The sequence below is a fragment of the Salmo trutta genome, chromosome 12 (assembly GCF_901001165.1).
Source record: "Salmo trutta chromosome 12, fSalTru1.1, whole genome shotgun sequence".
Classification (NCBI taxonomy): domain Eukaryota; kingdom Metazoa; phylum Chordata; class Actinopteri; order Salmoniformes; family Salmonidae; genus Salmo; species Salmo trutta.
Window position 1 is genome coordinate 20,102,465 of NC_042968.1, and position 20,891 is coordinate 20,123,355.

The 20,891-nt window shown below is 44.9% G+C and overlaps 4 protein-coding genes across 8 annotated transcripts; 1 reads left to right on the forward strand and 3 right to left on the reverse strand.

Moving 5' to 3' along the window:
- Positions 1-149: 149 nt before the first annotated feature.
- On the reverse strand, positions 150-5,653 carry LOC115203120 (cleavage and polyadenylation specificity factor subunit 5). 2 transcript variants are annotated; one of them, XM_029767508.1, is made up of 7 exons: positions 5,381-5,653; positions 2,253-2,453; positions 2,067-2,130; positions 1,122-1,211; positions 946-1,021; positions 747-861; positions 150-612 (listed from the first exon to the last, which is right to left on the reverse strand). In XM_029767508.1, the coding sequence occupies exons 1-7, from the start codon at positions 5,503-5,505 to the stop codon at positions 591-593; spliced, it is 693 nt and encodes a 230-aa protein (XP_029623368.1). In that variant the 5' UTR covers positions 5,506-5,653; the 3' UTR covers positions 150-590. The 2 variants fall into 2 exon arrangements, with proteins under 2 accessions (XP_029623368.1, XP_029623369.1); XM_029767509.1 differs by having other exon boundaries at positions 5,322-5,393.
- Positions 5,654-6,933: 1,280 nt separating this feature from the next.
- Positions 6,934-7,809, forward strand: LOC115204733 (leukotriene B4 receptor 1-like). Its single transcript, XM_029770448.1, has one exon. It carries the CDS (start codon positions 6,934-6,936, stop codon positions 7,807-7,809), a length of 876 nt encoding a protein of 291 aa, XP_029626308.1.
- A 287-nt stretch (positions 7,810-8,096) lies between these two features.
- acd (ACD shelterin complex subunit and telomerase recruitment factor) lies at positions 8,097-15,056 on the reverse strand. 3 transcript variants are annotated; one of them, XM_029767512.1, is made up of 14 exons: positions 14,957-15,056; positions 14,189-14,324; positions 13,464-13,588; positions 13,160-13,250; positions 12,958-13,037; positions 12,645-12,689; positions 12,152-12,198; positions 11,883-12,058; positions 11,706-11,784; positions 11,455-11,613; positions 11,205-11,318; positions 10,389-10,927; positions 10,196-10,272; positions 8,097-8,348 (listed from the first exon to the last, which is right to left on the reverse strand). In XM_029767512.1, the coding sequence occupies exons 2-14, from the start codon at positions 14,303-14,305 to the stop codon at positions 8,243-8,245; spliced, it is 1,755 nt and encodes a 584-aa protein (XP_029623372.1). In that variant the 5' UTR covers positions 14,306-14,324; positions 14,957-15,056; the 3' UTR covers positions 8,097-8,242. The 3 variants fall into 3 exon arrangements, with proteins under 3 accessions (XP_029623372.1, XP_029623370.1, XP_029623371.1); XM_029767510.1 differs by having other exon boundaries at positions 11,455-11,616; XM_029767511.1 differs by lacking the exon at positions 14,957-15,056 and adding an exon at positions 14,842-14,922 and having other exon boundaries at positions 11,455-11,616.
- Positions 15,057-15,637: 581 nt separating this feature from the next.
- Positions 15,638-20,735, reverse strand: LOC115203123 (flocculation protein FLO11). Of its 2 annotated transcripts, none has more exons than XM_029767513.1 (8): positions 20,481-20,735; positions 19,563-19,666; positions 18,812-19,277; positions 18,537-18,638; positions 18,421-18,457; positions 18,250-18,321; positions 16,381-18,084; positions 15,638-16,281 (listed from the first exon to the last, which is right to left on the reverse strand). In XM_029767513.1, exons 1-8 carry the CDS (start codon positions 20,577-20,579, stop codon positions 15,887-15,889), a joined length of 2,979 nt encoding a protein of 992 aa, XP_029623373.1. In that variant the 5' UTR covers positions 20,580-20,735; the 3' UTR covers positions 15,638-15,886. The 2 variants fall into 2 exon arrangements, with proteins under 2 accessions (XP_029623373.1, XP_029623374.1); XM_029767514.1 differs by having other exon boundaries at positions 16,387-18,084; positions 20,481-20,730.
- Between the last annotated feature and the right edge of the window lie 156 nt (positions 20,736-20,891).

Below are 20,891 nucleotides of genomic sequence, written 5' to 3' on the forward strand. Positions count from 1 at the left end.
GGGACCTAGAAAGCATTTGCAGCCATCTACTTCCTTATGTCAATATAGCAGTGAAAGTTGACATTGTTTCCAAATGACATCACAAAGAGATAGCATTATATATATAGTGAAAACAACACATCAAAACCAAGATGTCATCAACACACTTGTTATAGGAGACAAAGTCTAAATGAAAAGACTCATTTATTTTAAAGAAAATGAAATATCATGACAGTAATACAGGTTAAAACACAACAGGAAACTCAATGCTGTTGTTTCTTTAATCAAACAAATGTATTCTGCAGCAAGAGCATAACATCTGATTCTTGAGACACTGGGTTGCCGTTTAATCATTAAAAAAATGACTGAATTTTTTCAGATCCAAACAAAAAGTCTGACAGTGTATTTTCTTCCATCATTGTAAACAGCACATTTACAGTCCCTTCTCTTGAGGTGGTGGGTTTTTTGTTCAGCCTTTACCGGGAAGCCAGAGGTGAGTAGCCTTATTTGGATTGCCCCACATTGTTTTACTTCACCTCCATGTCTTCATTTCACCCATAATTGGCTGCACTCACAGAGACAGCCAGCCACTGTGCCCATTCTCACACCATTTAGTTGTAGATAAAGTTGAACCTACAGGAAATAAATATGAATATACAGCATACCTGAGCTCACACACACACCCTTCATACACTCATTCTAACACACACACACACACACACACACACACACACAAAAGTGCTTTATACACAACACACACACACTACCTGCTTAGTAGTTGCGGAAGGCTGGATATGATTGGGCCATAGCCGGGGGCGTTGTCATAAAGCTCAAACAGGGGGGCTGCCACCAGTTTGTAGTTCTTTGGGACTGCAAACAGAGCTGAGAGACACAGAAGCAAATATCACTCAAGATTATGTGTGTAGAGTATGTAGAACAGATTTTGACTAGCTAAGGGGCACTTACCTTTTTCTTGCAGTTGAACCAAGAAGAGCTTTTTATGCTCCTTGGGTTTAGTGATGTGGGCTGGAATGTAGGGATACTGCAGCAGAACAGACAAACACAAATATTTACTGTAGGCTCAATATCTCCTCCTCGATACATTTCAGTGTAAACTGTATTGTGTGTTGGGTTGTGCTCACCTGTGGGGGTTCAAAGTTGGGGCGCCACCAGTTTCCGATGGAGTCATCGATCACCCAATCCTGCTTCACCCCGTCCTGCCGGCCCAGGATCTGACAAAGACACAGTAAAGACAATTACTATGGCATCACGGCTTCCTACATTTTAGTCATTTAGCAGCCGCTACTATCCTGTGCGACTTACAGCAGTGAATGCATACATTTCATACATTTTTTTTCCCGTACTGGTCCCCCCGTGGGAATCGAACCCACAACCCTGGTGTTGCAAACACCATGCTCTACCAACTGAGCTACAATGATTCCTGCAGGATCTTAGAGAATGCTACCCCACTGATAGATGCAAACTACTTTAGCGCCTATTGACGATAGTGTCTTTTGACGGGGGTAGTTTTGTTAAGAACCCCTGACACTTTCTCTAAACATTAACACGCATCACTTGCAGTACTGTTTTGAAAACATAAAGAATGCATCTTTCATATCAGCGAGAAATAAATACAAATATTATTCTATTTTTTTTCACACTGTAAATTACTACACACCTTTATAGGGTTAGGTTTGTGTTCCCACATGGCCATATCTCCATGTTACAGCGCTTGTTTACGGAAGACATAGGCTGCCACCTGTGCTAATTAGCTACCAGTGTGTAAGCTAACTGGGGAGGAAGTGTTGTTCATCAACTGGAGGCACACAATGTGTGCAAAACTGCTACAATAAGTAATTTTTTTAAAGATTCTTTCTCAAAACAATGATTATTGACATTTCTAAATGTTAAAACACAGCATTGGAATTGGAGTTTACACGGAGCCAAACGTAGGGTAATGGAATGGCTGAAAACCCTACATACAGAGAAGAAGAGTTTGAGAGCTAAGAGAACGCTAGGATGGATGTCATCTGAGGTTGTGATTCCAACTCTGGCCGGCCTCCTTTGAGAGTGCATGTGTATCGTACCTCTGTCATCAGGCGTTTCAGCCCATCCACCTCATCCTCCCCGGGGCACAGCTCTCCACCTGGCCTGCAAGAGACATAAAGACAACCCTATAAGAGAACCATGCAAACACGCATGCACACACTTTAAAAACAACAGACTGTTGGTGTAACTCCTGCAGACTGTGCTTAGTTGGTGGTAGTGCTTACAGTTTGAAGAAGGTGGTTCCCAGTTGCAACAGCAGTACATGGGGCAACCTGTGTTCATGGACAATAAGCACTCCCTCCACCGCCCTCCGCATGCCCAGCTTGTCAAACTCCTCCCGCATCCTCTGGAACCGTGCTGCCACTGAACTGTCCTTCTCATACAGAGGCTCCTTGGTCCCAAATGTGTAGTTGGTGAGAGGGTATCTGAAACAATGTCATGAATACCATTTTTAAATGTGCACATCCCATAGCATGCCTCTACTAACATGCACACACTACCCAGAACAGGCGGTTGGTGGCACCTTAATTGGGGAGGAAGGGCTCGTGGTAATAGCTGGAGCAGAATCGGTGGAATGGAATGAAATATGTCAAACACACAGTTTCCATATGTTCGATGGCATACCAATCGCTCTGTTCCTTCCAGCCATTATTATGAGTCGTCCTCCCCTCAGCAGCCTTCACTGTTACCCAGTCACCCCCCTACAAACACACACTGTATAGCTTTTGAATGCGGATGCATCTACAGGACGGGAGACTATCAATTCATCTTAATTTTTAGTCACAAACTGGGCTGTCAAATAGGACATAGAGCCAGCTGCAAAGCTAGCCAGAATCCAAATAGACGTTCATTACATTCTCTCTCCAGTCGGAAGGTGGCTTTGCAACGATCAGGCCAGAGCAGAGCCGGCTCAAGATACAGCTCGGGAAAACGTACCTCAATCCAGGGATGGGAGATGGCAGCGTACTACTAATTGTCTCATCATCCTAAATGACAAATCGAGAAGATTTAAATACTGCTAGTTTTTCGTCAGCATGCTAGGCTAGCTAATGCTATAGCAGTCCACTAGATTCAACAACACTTCCAGTAGTTACCCACCCCAAAGCTATGCCAGAGAAAGCAAGACACCCCACTCTTAAATTTTTCTGATTGTGGCGGGGCCACTCTGGTTTACTTATTGCCCCTGTCCCTTGGGTGCCCCAGGGCGAGACATCTCAGTGGCAAATGTTTTCTGGGCGGGACAGGTGGAGTGAAAGGGAGGGGAAAATAAGTAGACCAGAGCTAGCTGAAAGACAGAAGAATGAGCCAAAAGAACAAACCAGATATTTCACCTGATGTAAATGTGAAGCATCTGGTTGGAATTTCCACTCACTACCAAATATGGTGATGAGAGGAAGCCCAATGGCTGGCAGTGGGAGAAGATGGAGCGAGATGGATTTTGGCAGACATTCTGCAAATTTTCTCATCGATTAAACATTTGATCTTAATACATTTGATCTTGATCTTAATAATATTTTCTGTTTCCAAAACTATAATCTGTAACAGAGTGGACTGCATTTTGTAGATTTAAATAGTGGAATGGGGTGGAGTTTTTATTATTATAGAGGGCTAATAGTAGGAGGGGCAATTTTCCACTACTGTATCAAGAATTTAATGTAGGTAGGCCATGAATGGTCTCACACCAGTGCAATAGGTGGTGGTGTATGCACCTAAAAGTTGGATGCGGATCTGACAATAAAATCCTAAAGAAGAAAGATCTCGCTAGCTCGTTCTTGTTTCAACTTTTTCAAACATAATAGATTAATTCATATGAATACAAATCTGTTTTCACATCAATACATGGGTTCATTATTAGGCTACTTAACATAATTTACATATTTAATAGTGTAAATGGCAGTTGTTGTATGTCAACTTTGTAACTGACAATTAACATGTAAGTCTATGTCGTTGTTTTTAAAAATTGTTTACGTGTTTGCTATGCGGGGGAAATTATAAGACAAGCATAACTACGTGGCTAATAACTGTTGTAACGGGATCATTATCGTAGCAACCCACCTTTGGAGTGAAGGCAATCCCGCGCTGTGTTAGCTACATTTTCATGTCATCGGGTGTAGTTCGTAAAGGTTGATGTGTGTATGTTAGGATGAAGCGTGAATTCATGCCAGGAATAATACGTGTGATGTTCTGATCTCCTCCCTTCTGTAATAAGCAGCCAGTGGGGTATTTTTCCGTTATGTATGTGTTTAATCTGATACTGTTATAGCTCCGGCTAAACTGTAAGCACTTCAGAGTTATACCAAGCTAATAGGTCACTCGTAAGACAAGAAGGTTGTGTGCTTAACTGTATTTTCATTTACTTTATAGTTCTCACGGAAGGTGATAATTCTGACTAAAACTACAGAATAAAGCCGCAAGTTAAAATCAAGGAACGGTTGTGCTCGTGGTTACTGGAGGGAGCTACAAACTTGTTTTTTGGAGTCCAGCCTTCTTTTTAATTCAGTTTCGATTTGTTAAAAAAATAAATATATATAAAACACCTTATTTCTTCTGCTCACGATGCTTAATTTACTACCACTGTAAATGACACAGATGAACTATCTTGGGTTAGTTATTTAAGCAATAAGGGTTGGTGGGGTGGTATATGGCTGTTCTTTCTCACGACGCAACGCAGAGTGCCTGGACACAACCCTTAGCCGTGGTATATTGGCCATATATCACAATACCATATATCGCCGGAGGAGCCTTATTGCTATTATTAACTGGTTACCAACGTAATTAGAGCAGTAAAAATAAGTGGTCTGATATACCATGCCTGTCAGACCATCAGCATTCAGGACTCGAACTACCCAGTTTATAAAAATATATTTTATATTATAGAGGCATGAGCTTACGGGGGAAAGCATGCTCACTCGAGAGATGAAACGCCCACTTACACAGACAAGATCGTTTGTTACGGTTCCTATTTATCCACCATCTTTGGCTAGGATTCAAATTTTAATGGAATCCAATGGCCTGCTATAGCATTAGCCTAGCATACTGACGAAAAAACTAGCAGTCATTAAAAAAATCCTCTCCATTTGTTGGAATAAATTGGATTGAGGTACATTTTCCGAGCCATATCTCTCGCCAACTCTGTGCTGTTCTGATCGTGTCATAGCCGTGCTCCGACTACTGTAATCAACGTCTAACTTTAGTCGGATTCTGGCTACTGCAAAGCTTGCAGTCCATGAACTTTTCCATAAAATTGAATGAGACGGGTGTTTTAGGAGTCTTTGCATAACCACGATACATACACACATAATCTGAAGTTAGAAACCAATCGTCGTCGCCCCCCCTTCATCCTGTTACTCACAAATTAATGGTTCTCTCCAGGCTGAGCGGTTTTGCAGGCGCGCTCATGTATTTGTTCCCGCCGAACTGACTGACCCCGCGCGGCCAGCCGGCGGATGAACGATTGGGAGCAGGCACACTCGACATTGCTCCAATACCACTAAACAAAATCTAGCTCCAAAATCCTCAGATAGAAATGCAATACAAAACGTGTATTATAACAATAACAAAGAAAAATGGAAGGACGTAAGCATGAGAAAATTGACTTCTTCCCTTCTCCTTTTCCTGTTCCGTGTTTGATGCAGTAGGTATACTTCGGCATTACCGCCACCTATCGTGCTGGAGTGTAATAACTAGTAATAAAGTAGCTCCTGTAGATGAAAATCTGAAGGGACTGAATTCTGAGGTGGTCGAACTCTGTCCAATTGCTTTGTCCAACATACCCTAAAGGTTCTGTTAAATGTAAAAACTCTAACCCTGCATGGATAAGGTCATGATGGTTCATCAATAAAAGCACTTTCCTCCATCAAATCTAATTCACATATTTAGCAGATGTTATTGCGGGTGTAGCGAAATGCTTATGTTCCTAGCTCCAACAGTGTAGTAGTATGTAACAGTTCACAACAATACACACTAATCTAAAAGTAAAATAATGAAATGAAGAAATATATGAATATTACATCGAGCAATGTCGGAGTGGCATTGACAAAATTAAAAAAATATATATTTAACCTTTATTTAACTAGGTAAATACAGTAGAATATAATACAGCATATAAATATGAGATGAGTAAAGCAGTATGTAAACATTATTAAAGAGGCCAGTGATTCCAAGAAAAAAACATATGTATATTGTGCAGCAGCCTCTAAGGTGCAGGGTTACGTAACCCGGTGAAAGTCGGCTAGTGATGGCTATTTAACAGTCTGATGGCCTTGAGATTGAAGAACAGCTTCTGTCTCTCAGTCCTAGCTTTGATGCACCTGTATTGATTTCGCCTTCTGGATGATAGTTGCGGGAACAGGCCGTGGCTCGGGTGGTTGATGTCCTTTATCTTTTTGGCCTTCTTGTGACATCAGGTGCTGTCGGTGTCCTGGAGGGTACGTAGTTTGCCCCTGGTGATGCGTTGGACAGACCACACCACTCTCTGAAGAGCCCTGCGGTTGCAGGCGGTGCAGTTGCCATACCAGGCGGTGATACAGCCTGACAGGATGCTCTCAATTGTGCATCTGTAAAAGTTTGTGAGGGTGTTATGGGCCTCTGTTGAGGTTTTCCTGTAACTCTCAGGGGTCAGGAGGCTATACATGACAGTGTGTCATGTTGGTAGGCTGTTACCTTCACATAACACAGAGCTGTATACACGTTGTATATTCAAAACAGGCCCAGCCCAGAGTCACACACAGGTACCCTTTGTTCACAGCATATCATCACTACCACCAGTAGTTAAGACAATCTGGGGAACGACTCAGAGCTTAGTGTGTCTCAGTCAGCCCAGCCAGACAGAGGTAGTGAGACAGCCCTGTTGAGTTTCTAACCAGCATTCTCTGTGGATTTTAATAGTCTGGACAGCTCGGCCCCATGCAGCAGCCAGAGTCCTATCCTTACTGGCACATGACCCGCGTGATGCCCAGCGTGATCATGGGCTTCTGCTGCATGGTGGGAATTCCTGGGAATGTGGTGGTTCTGATTGTTGTTGGGCGGAAATTTGAGAGTGGGAACTTCAACATGCGTCTGATGCTGAACCTGGCACTGTGTGACCTGATGGTCTTGCTGTGCCTGCCTCTCGTTATCAACAACCTATTGAGGAACTGGGATCTGGGCTCCGCCGCCTGCAAGCTGCTCTTCTTCCTGATCCATTGCAGCCTGAATGGTAGTGTGCTGACCATCACCCTGCTGAGCGTGCAGCGCTACGTCCAGGTGCTGTACCCCCACAGCTGGGTGAGGCTGGGCCGTATGGGGGAAGAGGCACTCCTCCTGTCCCTGTGGGGGCTGGCAGGGTTCATTGCCTCTCCCGCCTTCACTGTCCTTGACGTCAAGACATACGACGACCATCAATCCTGCGGCTCGCACTACCAGAACCTCAGACAAGAAATGATCATCCTACTTGTCCAAACACTGTTGGGGTTTGTAGTTCCCTGCTGCATCCTGGTGACGTCCTACTTCTACCTCCACAAGAGGGTGAGCCAGGCGGCCCTGTTCAGGCAGCGGAGGCTGACCAAGCTGGTCACCTGCATTGTTGTGTCCTTCTTCTGCTTCTGGACTCCGCTGCACCTGTTCAACCTGCTGGCCCTGGTGAACTTGGCCGTGCAGAACGAGGTTGTGAAGAATGTGTGTGACTCAGCTTGGAATATCCTCATGGGTTTCACCATCATCAACAGCTGCCTTAATCCTTTCCTCTATGCCTTCGCCTCTTCAGGAATCCCCAGGGCAAGCCCCCACCCCACCAGCACATGACACTGGCTTCCATTGAGTAGATATAATTGTTTAAAGCACTATGTACCTGTGACTATTTTTGTTGTGCTTATATTTTGCAAAAATTATTCTAGAGGACATCTGATATGATTTGTATTTTATTATAGCAGCCAGTAAATGTTTGCATAAGTAAATAAGTGCATGTGTGTTATTCAAAGGTCAAATTAAGGAAAGAACATCTGTGAGTAACTGACAATGAAATTATCTTGCTGTTGACAAATTAAAAGTTGATAAGTTCACATTTGCCTGCTTCACAATAGAGTTGACAATTCAATGACTAATGTATATTTATTTATCAATATTCAGAATGTTATATAAACATAACAATAGAAATTCCTAAAAGAAAACAACAAAGCTGCCTCTGTACACTATGAATTCAACACAATGGGAAGATGGGGGAGATGACCTGAGGTTGTCAACTGGGGTGAGACTGGGGTCGCAGCTGTGTATCCTTGACAACCTCCGTCTGCATGGAAGGGACCAGGTACCGTACAGCCCAGTGCAACATGCCATCAGGAATCCTGCAGGATACGTACGGACGGACAGACACACACAGTTACGCATTGTACACACATACAGTGCCTTCAGAAAGTATTCAGACCCCTTGACTTTTTCCACATTTTGGTAGGTTACAGCCTTATTCTAAAATTGATTAAAATGTTTTTCCCCCCCTCATCATTCCACACACACAGTATCCCATAATGACAAAGCAAAAACAGGATTTTAGAAATATACATAAGTATTCAGACCCATTACTCAGTACTTTGTTAAAGAACCTTTGGCAGCGATTACAGCCTCGAGTCTTCTAGGGTATGACGCTACAAGCTTGGCACGCCTCTATTTGGGGAGTTTCTCCCATTCTTCTCTGCATATCCTCTCAAGCTCTGTCAGGTTCGATGGGGAGCGTTGCTGCACAGCTATTTTCAGGTCTCTCCAGAGATGTTCAATCTGGTTCAAGTCCAGGCTCTGGCTGGGCCACTCAAGGACATTCAGAGACTTGTCCCAAAGCCACTGCTGCGTTGTCTTGGCTGTGTGCTTAGGGTCATTGTCCTGTTGGAAGGTGAATCTTCTCCCCAGTCTGAGGTCCTGAGCGGTCTGGAGCAGGTTTTCATCAAGGATCTCTCTGTACTTTTCTCCGTTCAACTTTTCCTCGATCCTGACTAGTCTTCCAGTCCCTGTAGCTGAAAAACATTCCCACAGCATGATGCTGCCACCATCATGCTTCACCTTAGGGATGGTGCCAGGTTTCCTCCAGAAGTGACACTTGGCATTCAGGCCAAAGAGGTCAATCTTGGTTTCATCAGACCAAAGAATCTTGTTTCTCATGGTCTTAGTCTTTAGGTGCCTCTTGGGAAAAACGCCAAGCGGGCTGTCATGTGCCTTTTACTGAGGAGTGGCTTTCGTCTGGCCACTCTACCATAAAGGCCTGATTGGTGGAGTGCTGTAGAGATGGTTGTCCTTCTGGAAGGTTCTCCCATCTCCACAGAGGAACTCTAGAGCTCTGTCAGCGTGACCATCGGGTTCTTGGTCACCTCCCTGACCAAGGCCCTTGTCCCCCGATTGCTCAGTTTGGCCGGGCCGCCAGCTCTAGGAAGAGTCTTGGTTGTTCCAAACTTCTTCCATTTAAGAATGATGGAGGCCACTGTGTTCTTGGGGACCTTCAATGCTGCAGAAATGATTTGGTACCCTTCCCCAGATCTGTGCCTCTACACAATCCTGTCTCTGAGCTCTAAATCAAATCACATTTGTTTTGTTACATGCTCTGAATACAACAGGTGTAGACTTTACCGTGAAATGCTTACTTACAAGCCCTTAACCAACAATGCAGTTCAAGAAATAGAGTTTAGAAAATATTTACTAAATAAAACGAAATAAATAAAATTAAAAAGTAACAAGAAAATTACATAACAATAACAAGGCTATATACCGAGTCAATGTGGACAATCTACTGACAATTCCTTTGACTTCATGGCTTGGTTTTTACTCTGACATGCACTGTCAACTGTGGGACCTTATATAGACAGGTGCGTGCCTTTCCAAATCATGTCCAATCAATTGAATTTACCACAGGTAGACTTAACGTCTTAAGGATGATCAATGGAAACAGGATGCACCTGAGCTCAATTTCAAGTCTCAAAGCAAATGGTCTGAATACTTATGTATTTCTGTTTTTTATACATTTGCAAACATTTCTAAAAACCTGTTTTCGTTTTGTCATTATGGGGTATTGCGTGTAGATTGCTGAAATTTTTTAAAATCCATTTTAGAACAAGGCTGTAAAGTAAGAAAATGTGGAAAAGCCAAGGGGTCTGAATATTTTCCGAAGGCACGGTACACACACACACACACACACACACGGTTTACTCACTTTAAATGGCTTAGATCCTTCGAAATGCGGCCACACAGCTGATAAGAATATGAGAACAAAGTGCCATCACTGTGAACCTGAGAGAGCAAGACAGAATTTACTTCATACCAATTGAACAAAATGGACAGGTTCAAAATTCCACTAAATGGTCAATATAAATCCTATTTTTTGGATGAAAACTGGTCGCCCTTACATTGGAGGGCCTCTGGGGGGCTATTGCTGCAAATGCGTTCTGATTGCAGCTGCTTCCCTCCCCAATCCTGGGAATCTCAAGAGTTTCAAACATCCAGGAGGGCGGGCTGCGGTTCTTCTGCATATCTTCCTCCTCCCAGGTGATATCATTATTCTCAGAGGTCTGCACGGAACTCTTCCTCTTAGCCTTCCTACACCACCTCTTCACAACATCCTCCTCATCCTCTACCTGCTCTGTGATTGTAAGTTGATGTGCTGTGGTTGAGCCACTGTGGTGGAGCTTCATGCCAGAGTGTTGGTGCTTTGTAGATAGACTCACAGTGGAGGAGGAGCCACTGGAGGGGAGTAGGCTGTGGGAGGGGCCTGGTTTTTGATAAGGAGGAAGGGAGCGCTCGCCTGACCTTTGGGTGGCCCCAGGGGTCAGGGATGGCACCTGGGTGCTGGTTGCCAGGGGAAATGTTGCAAGAGTGACTGGTTGTGGAGTGGGGTCAAGCAGAGACTGGCTCTTCTGGAGGGGGAGGGGCTCCGAGGTGATGGATTCTGTCAGGGAACCAATGAGAGACAGAAGTCAGAATATAGAATTCTGCCCCTGAACAAGGCAGTTAACCCACTGTTCCTAGGCAGTCATTGAAAATAAGAATTTGTTCTCAACTGACTTGCCTAGTTAAATAAAAGGTAAAAAAAAAACATATATATATTGAAAAAATAAAATATCTGTAGTACGGCGCAAAGATAAATGTGCATGGTGTGGTGTGGTGTGGTGTGTGTGTGTGTGTAAAGGTTGAATGATTGAAAAGTTAAAAGGAAAGGAGCACACCGTCAGATGCAGAGGAGGTTCTGAGAAGCTCAGCTGCTGGTGCAAACATGTCCCATGGGCTCGCCACTGCTCCTCCGGTCATCCCTGACACCACCTCACCATCCATACTCTCCTCTAGGGAGAGGGAGAGAAAAACAGATATATTTGTAGACACACTGGGCTCTATTGTGGTAGCAGCATACTTCAGCTAGTATTAACTGATAACAAATACTTAATCTACAGCATGGACCAGTTAACAAACATAACTCACGAGAAAGTGTGGGCTCATGGGCAGGATGTCTTCTCTCCAGAGGCACTGGCCTGTCAGTCTGCCTGCTGTCAGCAACAACGATTGGTTGATCTGTCTCTGGTGGGTCTGTCGGTCTGTCTTCAGATGGAGGGACCAGTCCACTCTGCGTTTCACTGTTGTCTTCTAAATAAAACAACGGTCAGCTCAGAAAGAGAACAGGTATAGATGATTTTCAGGTGTGAGAGAGAGGGTGAGACACCCTTAAGTGTTACCTGAGGGTGCGTGTAGTTTCTGACTCAGATTGTCTGGGATGTGTAGGTGAGACACAGGGACATTGAAAGTATCCTCCCTCTAGGAAAAAACAACAACCTTCTTGTAAAGTTGCAGATTTCCTACTGTTTTCTTACATTTAATAGGCTGGTCACACACACACACACACACACACACACCTTATATCTGAACCTTTCAATAGCCCATCTGGTGCCAGCGTGTGTGAGGTTGTTGGAGGTGGAGGGCTGTGAGGAGGTGGGATTTGTGGGTGTCCTCAGGAGTTCCATCACATCCTCCAACAGAGACTGGCGCCAGTCATGCTGCCACTCCCCCAGCAGCTCTGACAGACTGAACTCTAGGAGACAGGAAACACAGTCATATACACAGGTGTGGCAAACAATAAGGATACAAATCATCAATGTAGTGCAGAATGTATAGAGTTCCATACCAGACTGGGTGTTCTGAGTATGGACAGAATCCTGTGCAAGCAGGGATCTGGGGATAAAAGAAAACACATGATCAACAAATACAATATATAAAGTAATGTACACGTGTATTATATGCAACAACAAAAAATGTGCAAACACAGACACTTGTCTCTACCTTCTTGCCCTTTGTGCTGTTGTCTGTGCCCAATAATGTTTGTACCCTGTTTTGTTCTGCTACCATGTTGTGCTGCTTCCATGTTTTGTTGCTACCATGCTGTGTTGTCATGTGTTGCTGCCATGCTAAGTTGTGTTAGGTCTCTCTTTATGTAGTGTTTTGTTGTCTCTCGTCGTAATATGTTTTGTCCTATATTTTTTATTTTATTTATTTTTAATCCCAGCCCCCATCCCTGCAGGAGGCCTTTTGCCTTTTGGTAGGCTGTCATTGTAAATAAGAATTTGTTCTTAACTGACTTACCTAGTTAAATAAAATAAATACACACACCCCATGCTCACCTCCATGTTGTACAGATCTTTTGTCTGACTGAGTTGAGCGATGTGCTGAAACAAAAGCCAGTTGGAGAGTCACTACATTTAATGTGCGTATCACAGGAGGCTACTGAGGAGAGAACGGCTCATAATAATGGCTGGAATGGAGCAAATGGTATGGCATCAAAGACCTGGAAACCATGTGTTTGATGCATTTGTTACCATTTCACTCAGTCCGCTCCAGTCACTAGAATGAGCCTGTTCTCCCCAATTAAGGTGCTACCAACCTCCTGTGGTGTGTATGTGTCTGGATTTAGAGGCCAGGATGTGCGTCTCTTACCAGCAAGGGGTGTTGTCTTTAGCAGCCCCAGCTGATGTGGTGGTCAGCTCACCAACCGATAAGTAAAACTGGCTCTTTGTCTGAGGAGATGAGGACACATTTAGAGTAAAATAAAATATGAATGGTAAAGAATAAAGAATATGAACTGTCTCTTAGACCAAAGGACTACTAGTACCAATATAATAGGATCATTCACACGCACCTGTTCAGAGTCCATGTTGAACTGCAGGGTGTATGAATACACACACACTGTGCAATTAATGAGACTGGAGAAGCACTCACGGTCCTCCTGCCTGCCAGAGGATACAGATAGATAGAAATGCATCACCATTTGCTGTATGGTTTTTAATTATCTTAATACGTTTTGTCTCGTCTTGTTTCTCCTTATGTTGGCTGTTAGAGTTGTACTGGGCTTAACAAGATATGGTTTATAGATGGGTTTTAGACATACATATCATTTAATGGGATCTCATAGGCCTCTTGGCTTGTCCTAACTGTTAACTCACTCCTGAAGAGTCTCCCAGGCGTCCTGGGTCAATATGGTGGGGATGTGCACCACTCCATCAGAGAGGAACAGCAACGTTGTCAAACCCTCAGTCTGTCGGGCCTGTGACTCTGACATCCGGCCAACCTACAGAGAGAGACAGAAAGGTGTGTGCAGCCTTCCGAGTGGCACAGTGGCCTAAGGCACTGCATCGCAACGCTAGCTGTGCCACTAGAGATTCTGGGTTTGAGTCCAGGCTCTGTCGCGACCGGGAGGCCTATGGGGCGGCGCACAATTGGCCCAGCGTCGTCCGGGTTAGGGAGGGTTTGGCTGGCAGGGATATCCTTGTCTCATCGCGCACTAGCGACTCCTGTGGCGGGCCGGGCGCAGTGCACGCTGACACGGTTGCCAGGTGTATGGTGTTTCCTCCGACACATTGGTGCGGCTGGATTCCGGGTTGGATGGGCATTGTGTCAAGAAGCAGTCGGCTTTGTTGGGTTGTGTTTCGGAGGACGCATGGCTCTTGACCTTCGCCTCTCCCGAGTCAGTACGGGAGCTGCAGCGATGAGACAAGACTGTAACTACTACCAATTGGATAACACAAAATTGGGGAGAAAAAAAGGGATGAAAAATACCAAAAAAAAGGTGTGTGCAAAATAAGCGCTCTCTTGCACGCACGCACACACACACCTTCTAAACTTGGAACACAGGCCTTGCATGAAGTGTATGTACTAGATGCCTCATTACCCCAACAACATGCGCTTTCATCAGAGTGTTCTTCTTCTCCTCCTTTGGCTCTGTGCCATAACTCAGGATGACCTGCTCTATCCAGGGCTCCAACTTAGTCCTCCTACCCCGAGTCATGGCCACACACCCTAAAACACTGGAGACATGTACAGAATAATGTGACAGTTGATGGCACTAGTCCATTATACTATTTGCAGTATACTAGCTAGTTACTAGTTATCTGTTATTACACTAACTGGTGTGGTGACTATAATATCCATACACAATTGTGGATGTATTAGCTAGCTAAACATTGCAGTGAAAAGGCTCTCATGGTACTAACTTTTCCACACATAACTAGTTTACAAACTACACTAAGATAAATTAGAACTAGGCCTAGCGAATAGATCAGATCGAGAAAACATCAATACTAGCTATAACGTTACTTAGCTAGCTAACTTTGTTGTGAACTGTACTGCGAGGTCTTCCTCCTACTCATGTGACCGCAAGCTTAGCTGCCTACACCTAACGTTAGCTAGCTACCGTAGATCCCCTTGGTCAGTGGTTCATAACCTTTTTCAGATACTGTACCACCAACTGAATTTTGCTCTGCCCGGAGTACCCCTGAAGTATTTGACCAGTAGGCCTATGGTCTCATGAGTCTACTCACTTACCCCCTGTGGATTGGCCAAGTATCCCCCGGTTGGGAACCACTGCCCTAGGTCTTCATGTCGTTCAGATTGAAACTATTACATTTAGGATCAGAGGCAAATAGATATAGCAACTCACCTGATAGTAAAACAACGACAACCACTTTTGAGCCTGGTTAAATTTAGCGGTTCCACTGAGTGTTACTTTATTTACGTTCCGTTGGTGAACCTTTCCACAGCAATTGGTTCCCACTGCAGTCCCCTATCATGGGAAACACCTGTTCGCGCCATTTCTATACCGAAGTGTGTCCTGTCCCACCGCACACGCGCGCCAACGCGCGCACACACACGTTATATTCCTTTCCTTGTCCGTTCATGACCCCTTTTCTAAAATGTCTGTATTAAAGCACTTGTGGAGAACACCTGTACAGTCCCTTCATCTACCCTTAAAAAAAGAAAGGAGATGAAGGAATTATGCCTCATGGAGTACCGGGAGCAACATCTCCTTGTGTAATTGCTCCCCTCCTTCTGCCCTTGACAATTTGTCCTTGGAGACAGGTGATGGCCAGATATGGTTCGGCTACCACATATTGCCTTCATCAATCCAATAATATCTGTCCCTTAAGGTGTGTCATCGAGGGCATATGGAATAGGGCATGGATTCACTCTGGTACTACCATGAAGAAACACTTCTATCTCAGACCTTCTCTCCTTTCACCACCTTTTGTCATACATTTCTGGTTTAGGCTTAGTTATAGACATTCCAAAGAGATTTGAAGCCAGGAACTAACAGATGGACTGAAGCATGATAAAGACATCATGACATTATGAATATTCATTTTAATAATCATAAGTAACTATATGTCTCATATCCATCTATTGTAAACATATTTCACCACAGTTGATGTATTACATAATCATACAATACGTGCAATGCAAATGTAAACATGGTCGAGAAAAAAAGGACAAGTTGCTGGGTCAGTCCATTTGTGTAACACAGAGGGGGTCTCAGTTCTTTGGTCCGATGTTCCACCCTCTGCGGTTTGCTGCTGTGATGTGGTCCCTGTACTCAGTCCCATGGACTCTCCCCCGTTTCTTTTACTGTGGCCTCCCCTGCCTCTATCACAGTAGTTGGTCCCTTGTTTGACTTGCTCTCTACCACCTCCTTAGTTTTGAACTCTTTTTCATCTGACCCATTAGTCCCTCCTTCCCTCTTTTTATCCCAATCATTTTGACACAGCTCTCTACCCTCATTTGATTTGGTCCCTTCTACTCCCTGCCTCATGATCCCATCCACCTTCTGCAGACCCTCCTCCTTCTCCTCTTTTATGGTTTTGCCTATGTAGTTCGCCAATGATTCCTGTTCTTTTTCTTTCTCTGTGGCCCTCCTGACATCTTCTTCCTTGCTACATTTCTCCTTCTCTGTCTCCTTGTTCCTCTCTACCCTCTCAGCATTCAGGTCATCTGTAGGAGAGGAAAGGGAAGGACAAATTATGTTATTTTCAACAGGTTACTTCCAAATTTCAAGCAATATTATTATTATTATTGAACACACACACTTACTTGTACCTTTAGTCATGGACAGCAGTCCCATTGCAGGATTAGGGCTAATTCTCTCCTCAGGTGATGGTTGAATAGTATTAGTTGGTGTTTGGCTAGTAGAGTTAGTGGGGGTTGGACTGGAAGAGTTAGTGGGGCTATGAGTAGAAGAGTTTGTGGGACAATGAGTAACATAATTAGTGGGGATTGAGATAGTAGCTTGTGTAGTAGAGTTAGTAGGTTTAGTGGTGTTGGTGGGATTTGAAGGGTTAGTGGGGGTGCTGGTAGTAGAGTTAGTGGGGCTAGGGGTACTGATGAGGACAGAAGAGTTAGTGGCCGTGGTGATATTAGAAGGGCTTGTAGAGATAGTGGTGATATTAGAAGGGCTTGCAGAGATAGCGGTGATGGGGCTAGAGTTAATGGGGGTGGGGGTAGTGGTCAGGCTAGTAGAGTTAGTTGGGATGGGACTAGTAGTGTTAGTAGTGGTGTGAGTAGAAGAGAATGTGGGGGAGGAAATATTGGTGGAGTTAGTTGAGTGAGTGGCAGTGGGGATAGAAGTGACAGTGGGGGAGTGATTAGTAGAGAGAATGGGAATCGGACTGCTAGGGATAGTAGCAGTGTGAGCAGCACAGTTAATGGAAGTTGAGCTGGTAGAGGAAGTAGGGATAGGACTAGTAGAGTTAGTGGGACTTAAGGTAGAAGTGAAGTTGACAGAGTTAGTTGCGCTGGTATTGTTAGTTCCGGTTTGGGTAGCGTTGGAGTCAGTAGAGTTTATGGAGGTAAGGGTGGGAGTGGAAGCACCATTCATAGAATTAAGGGTAGAGGTTGTTATAGTAGCAGCAGGAGATGAAGGTGGGGTAACTGGATTAGTAATTAGGGTAGTGGGGGTGGGACACAGAGAGTTAGTGGGGGTGGGACACAGAGGGGTAGTGGGGGTGGGAGTAGAAGTGTTGTTGGCAGCAGAAGCAATTATGGAGATGGAAGTATTTAGTGTTGGAGTTGTCAAGTCAGTAGAAGTTGAGGCAGAAGTATCAGTAAAGGTAGGGGTCGAAGCATTAGTTGTGGGGGTTGTTGATGTATGGGTATCAGTATTAGTGTTAACAGGTGTTGGGGCAGTAATGCTTGTAATGGTGGCTAGATTAGGGATGGAAGACGCAGAGGTGGTTGGGGTGGTGGAGTCAGTGGAGGTAGGGGGAATTGGGGTGTGGGTAATAGTGGGGATAGAGCCAGAGTTCATGTCAGTAGGGGGGGTGGAAGTTGTAATATTCATAGGGCCAGATGTAGTTGTGATGGAGGTAATGGTAGTGGTTGTGGCAGGGTTAGTACTGGGGATGAAGGTGGTGGTGTTGGGGGTGGGGGCTGTAGTATTGATAGGGAGGGGTGCAGACATTGTAGAGGGGATGATGTCATTGGGGGTTGAATTAGAGAAAGTAGCGGTGGTAGAAACGGGGATGGAAGAGTTAGTGGGATCTGGGACAGGGGAGGGAAGGATGGTGTCAGTGGGGATAGGTTTAGAACTGGTAGGGGTATCAGTGATACTAGGGGTGGGGTCTGTGGGGGAACACGCTTCTCCTTCCTGTATTTGGGCTAGGTCATTCTCAGGGGTGAGATGACCAGAGATAGTGGGAGGTGGGGTTGGGCCACGCTTAATTATTGGCTTAGGAGGCAGAGCAGGTTTCCCAGCTGACTCATGTGCGGACACACTCTGTCGGACCGGACGTCTCGTATCTAAATAGAAAGAAGATGAGCATAAGATACACAAAATTGTATTCAATAGTATGTGTGTGTGTGTGTGTGTGTGTGTGTGTGTGTGTGTGTGTGTGTGTGTGTGTGTGTGTGTGTGTGTGTGTGTGTGTGCGCATGCGTTTGTGTTTGTCTGCGTGAGTGTGTTACCTGATGAGGTGGACATGGTCCTGGGCTTCATAAATGTGGGTGGGGGCTCAGGTTTATTATCGATGATAGTGCCTGAAACCGAGACAGAAAATGGAGGAACACACACATCCAACACCATACACAGACTTGCACATATACTGTAGCAAGTGTTATATGAGTAAAGGGACTTACCCTCTGATTCAGCTTTTTTCATCTCTCTCTCCTGACTCTGTAGAATGGAATAAGAATTGTTATGTTTTCCTTAGACACACAACCACATACACACTCAGATAATTGCACATACACACCTGTGTCTCTCCTGGCTGAGCTTTGGACACACCAATACGTTGTAGCATGAGCTGGAGGCGCTGCTCAAAGCCATGATGGCTGTCAGACGAGTGTTTCTGAAACTAACCAGAACCAAGGAGAAGCAGTCAGTGCCGATAAGAACCAATCCAAACTAAAGAATGATCAAAATTAAACCAAAAACAATCCTTTCATAAGCTATGTAGAATTTTTTACCAAATTGCTTTAATCCATCAAATTTTTTCAAGGGTCGGTTTGAATACATTCGAATACCTACCTTCCCTTGTGCAGTGTTCTTGGTGTTCCCAGCGTTGGCTGCAGATCCAGAGAGCAGAATTAGAGACTGTGACTTCCCCTCTCTTAGCGCACGACGGGGTGGAGCCTCACCCCTCAGTGGAGTGGGACCATCAGAAGAAGGGATTTCTGCTTCCACTGGATCTCCTGTCACAACGCTGTCATCCACACTCTCCTTCTCCTTCACTTTTTCATTCTCCTTCACTTTATCTTTTTCAGCTCTGGCGGCCTCCCTGAGAGGCCGGATTAGGTCGGCGATGGAGGTCTTCTTGGCCTTCCCTTCTTGGCTTCCCTCTGATTTCACAGCCCTCCGCTTTTTAAGGGTGAAGAACTCGCCCAGCTTCCTCCTTAGGGTTCTGGAAGGGGCGGGGCAAGGGGCGGCACTAGTAGGTGCTACTTCCACTTCCTGTTCAGTAATGGGAGGTTCCCCAGCCTCATTCTGTGTTTTCCTGGAGGAAGAGTCAGAGTAGCACAGGACCAGCATGTGTGTGTTTGTCAATTATAGGGCCCTGAGTTTTTCCTGGCCATGTGGCCTGACCTGGACAAGCTAGGGCCTGCATGTAGGTAAGGTGGTCAGGAAATGTTGTATATTATATTTCTTGAATGTACTTATTGTAGGTTGTTATGAACATAAGCATCTCATAAATTACTCACATTTAAAGTGGTTTATTGTGAGATGGGTATGAGATAGTGAAGAGTCAGATTATCTAGGATGAGTTTGGTCAGATACTCACAGGGTGTCGACAGGAAGGACTCGCTTAGTAAAGAACTCCTCAACTCCCTCATCAACTCGCCCCATGTGATCAGGGACTCCATTTTCATTGTCAACCACCGATTCCTGTGTCACACGCATGCACAGAGAGTCATGATAAGTGTTATGATATCTGTGATTATTAGGTGTTTGTGTGTGAGAATGTGTGTGAGCGCAGTTAGACTACCAGAAAATAGAAACGAAAGGGTTTCCAATTGGCTATGTTGGATATCAGGTTACTGAGAGCAGTTTCCTTCATATAGCACATAGTAATTATTACATAACATTGTCACCTCATGGGCTCAGACTTCCCGGACACGCAGAATATACACATATATACACATCAACACCTCATACATATATCCCCTAGATCTACATTATCACACTACCATCGGTATGTACAATTACCAATGACTGACTCAGAAAACCCAGAAGACCCTATGATGTCATGTCCTGTGGCACTAACGCTGCCCATGTGATTAGGTTTGGTTTAGTTCATCCAACAAAACCAGCATTACATGTGTTAACTCTGATCGTGACTGATACAGTACCAATGGCAGGCATACAATGGATAAGGTGATGATGGCTAAGGTAGAGAAAATTCACATACACCTACCAAGAAAAAGCCCGCCAGCTTCAGACGAAGCATTATATAGCCCTAGAAATTAGCCACATACAATCACAATCCTATACACCAATGCAATCCCCCCAAACACACACTATTGGTGTTGAATATGCAAGCAGCTGGTTGCTGTTGCGATCCAAGTACCTTGAATCAAGCAGGCACCAGGCATCTTCCCTCCATCCCTCCCGTCCCCTGCCTCTCCCCACTGTACCCTATCACATCTCCCCTCACCATTATGCCTCTACACAGCACCCCTTTTTCTCCATCTCTCTGTACCTGTGGTCTGCTGGGGCGGAGGTGTTGGTTTTGTCGGTGTGGTCTAGGTCTGCTGCGGGTGTAGTGCCTCAGCGCCGGCCCGCCCAATGGAAGCTCCATAAGGGGAGACACAGCACTCCGTTGCCGTGGTGCTCCGTTGCCGTGGCTCTGTTGCCGAGGCACCGTTGCTAAGAGCACCAGCAGCAGTATTCACTGCCTCCACCAAGGTAGGAGGGGCCAAGCTGAGCTAGACTGACAGATTTGACAACAAGGGGCCTCGCCTTTCTCCTCCCCCCCTCCCTCAGAAAGCATGAGAAAGACCGAAAGAATGAGAAGACGGAGAGAGAATGGAGAAATTTAGAGCTTGTGCTAAAGGGAGAGCAGTGCAGGTGCACGATTAAGGTTCTTCATGGAACTGACCAAAATGCAGGA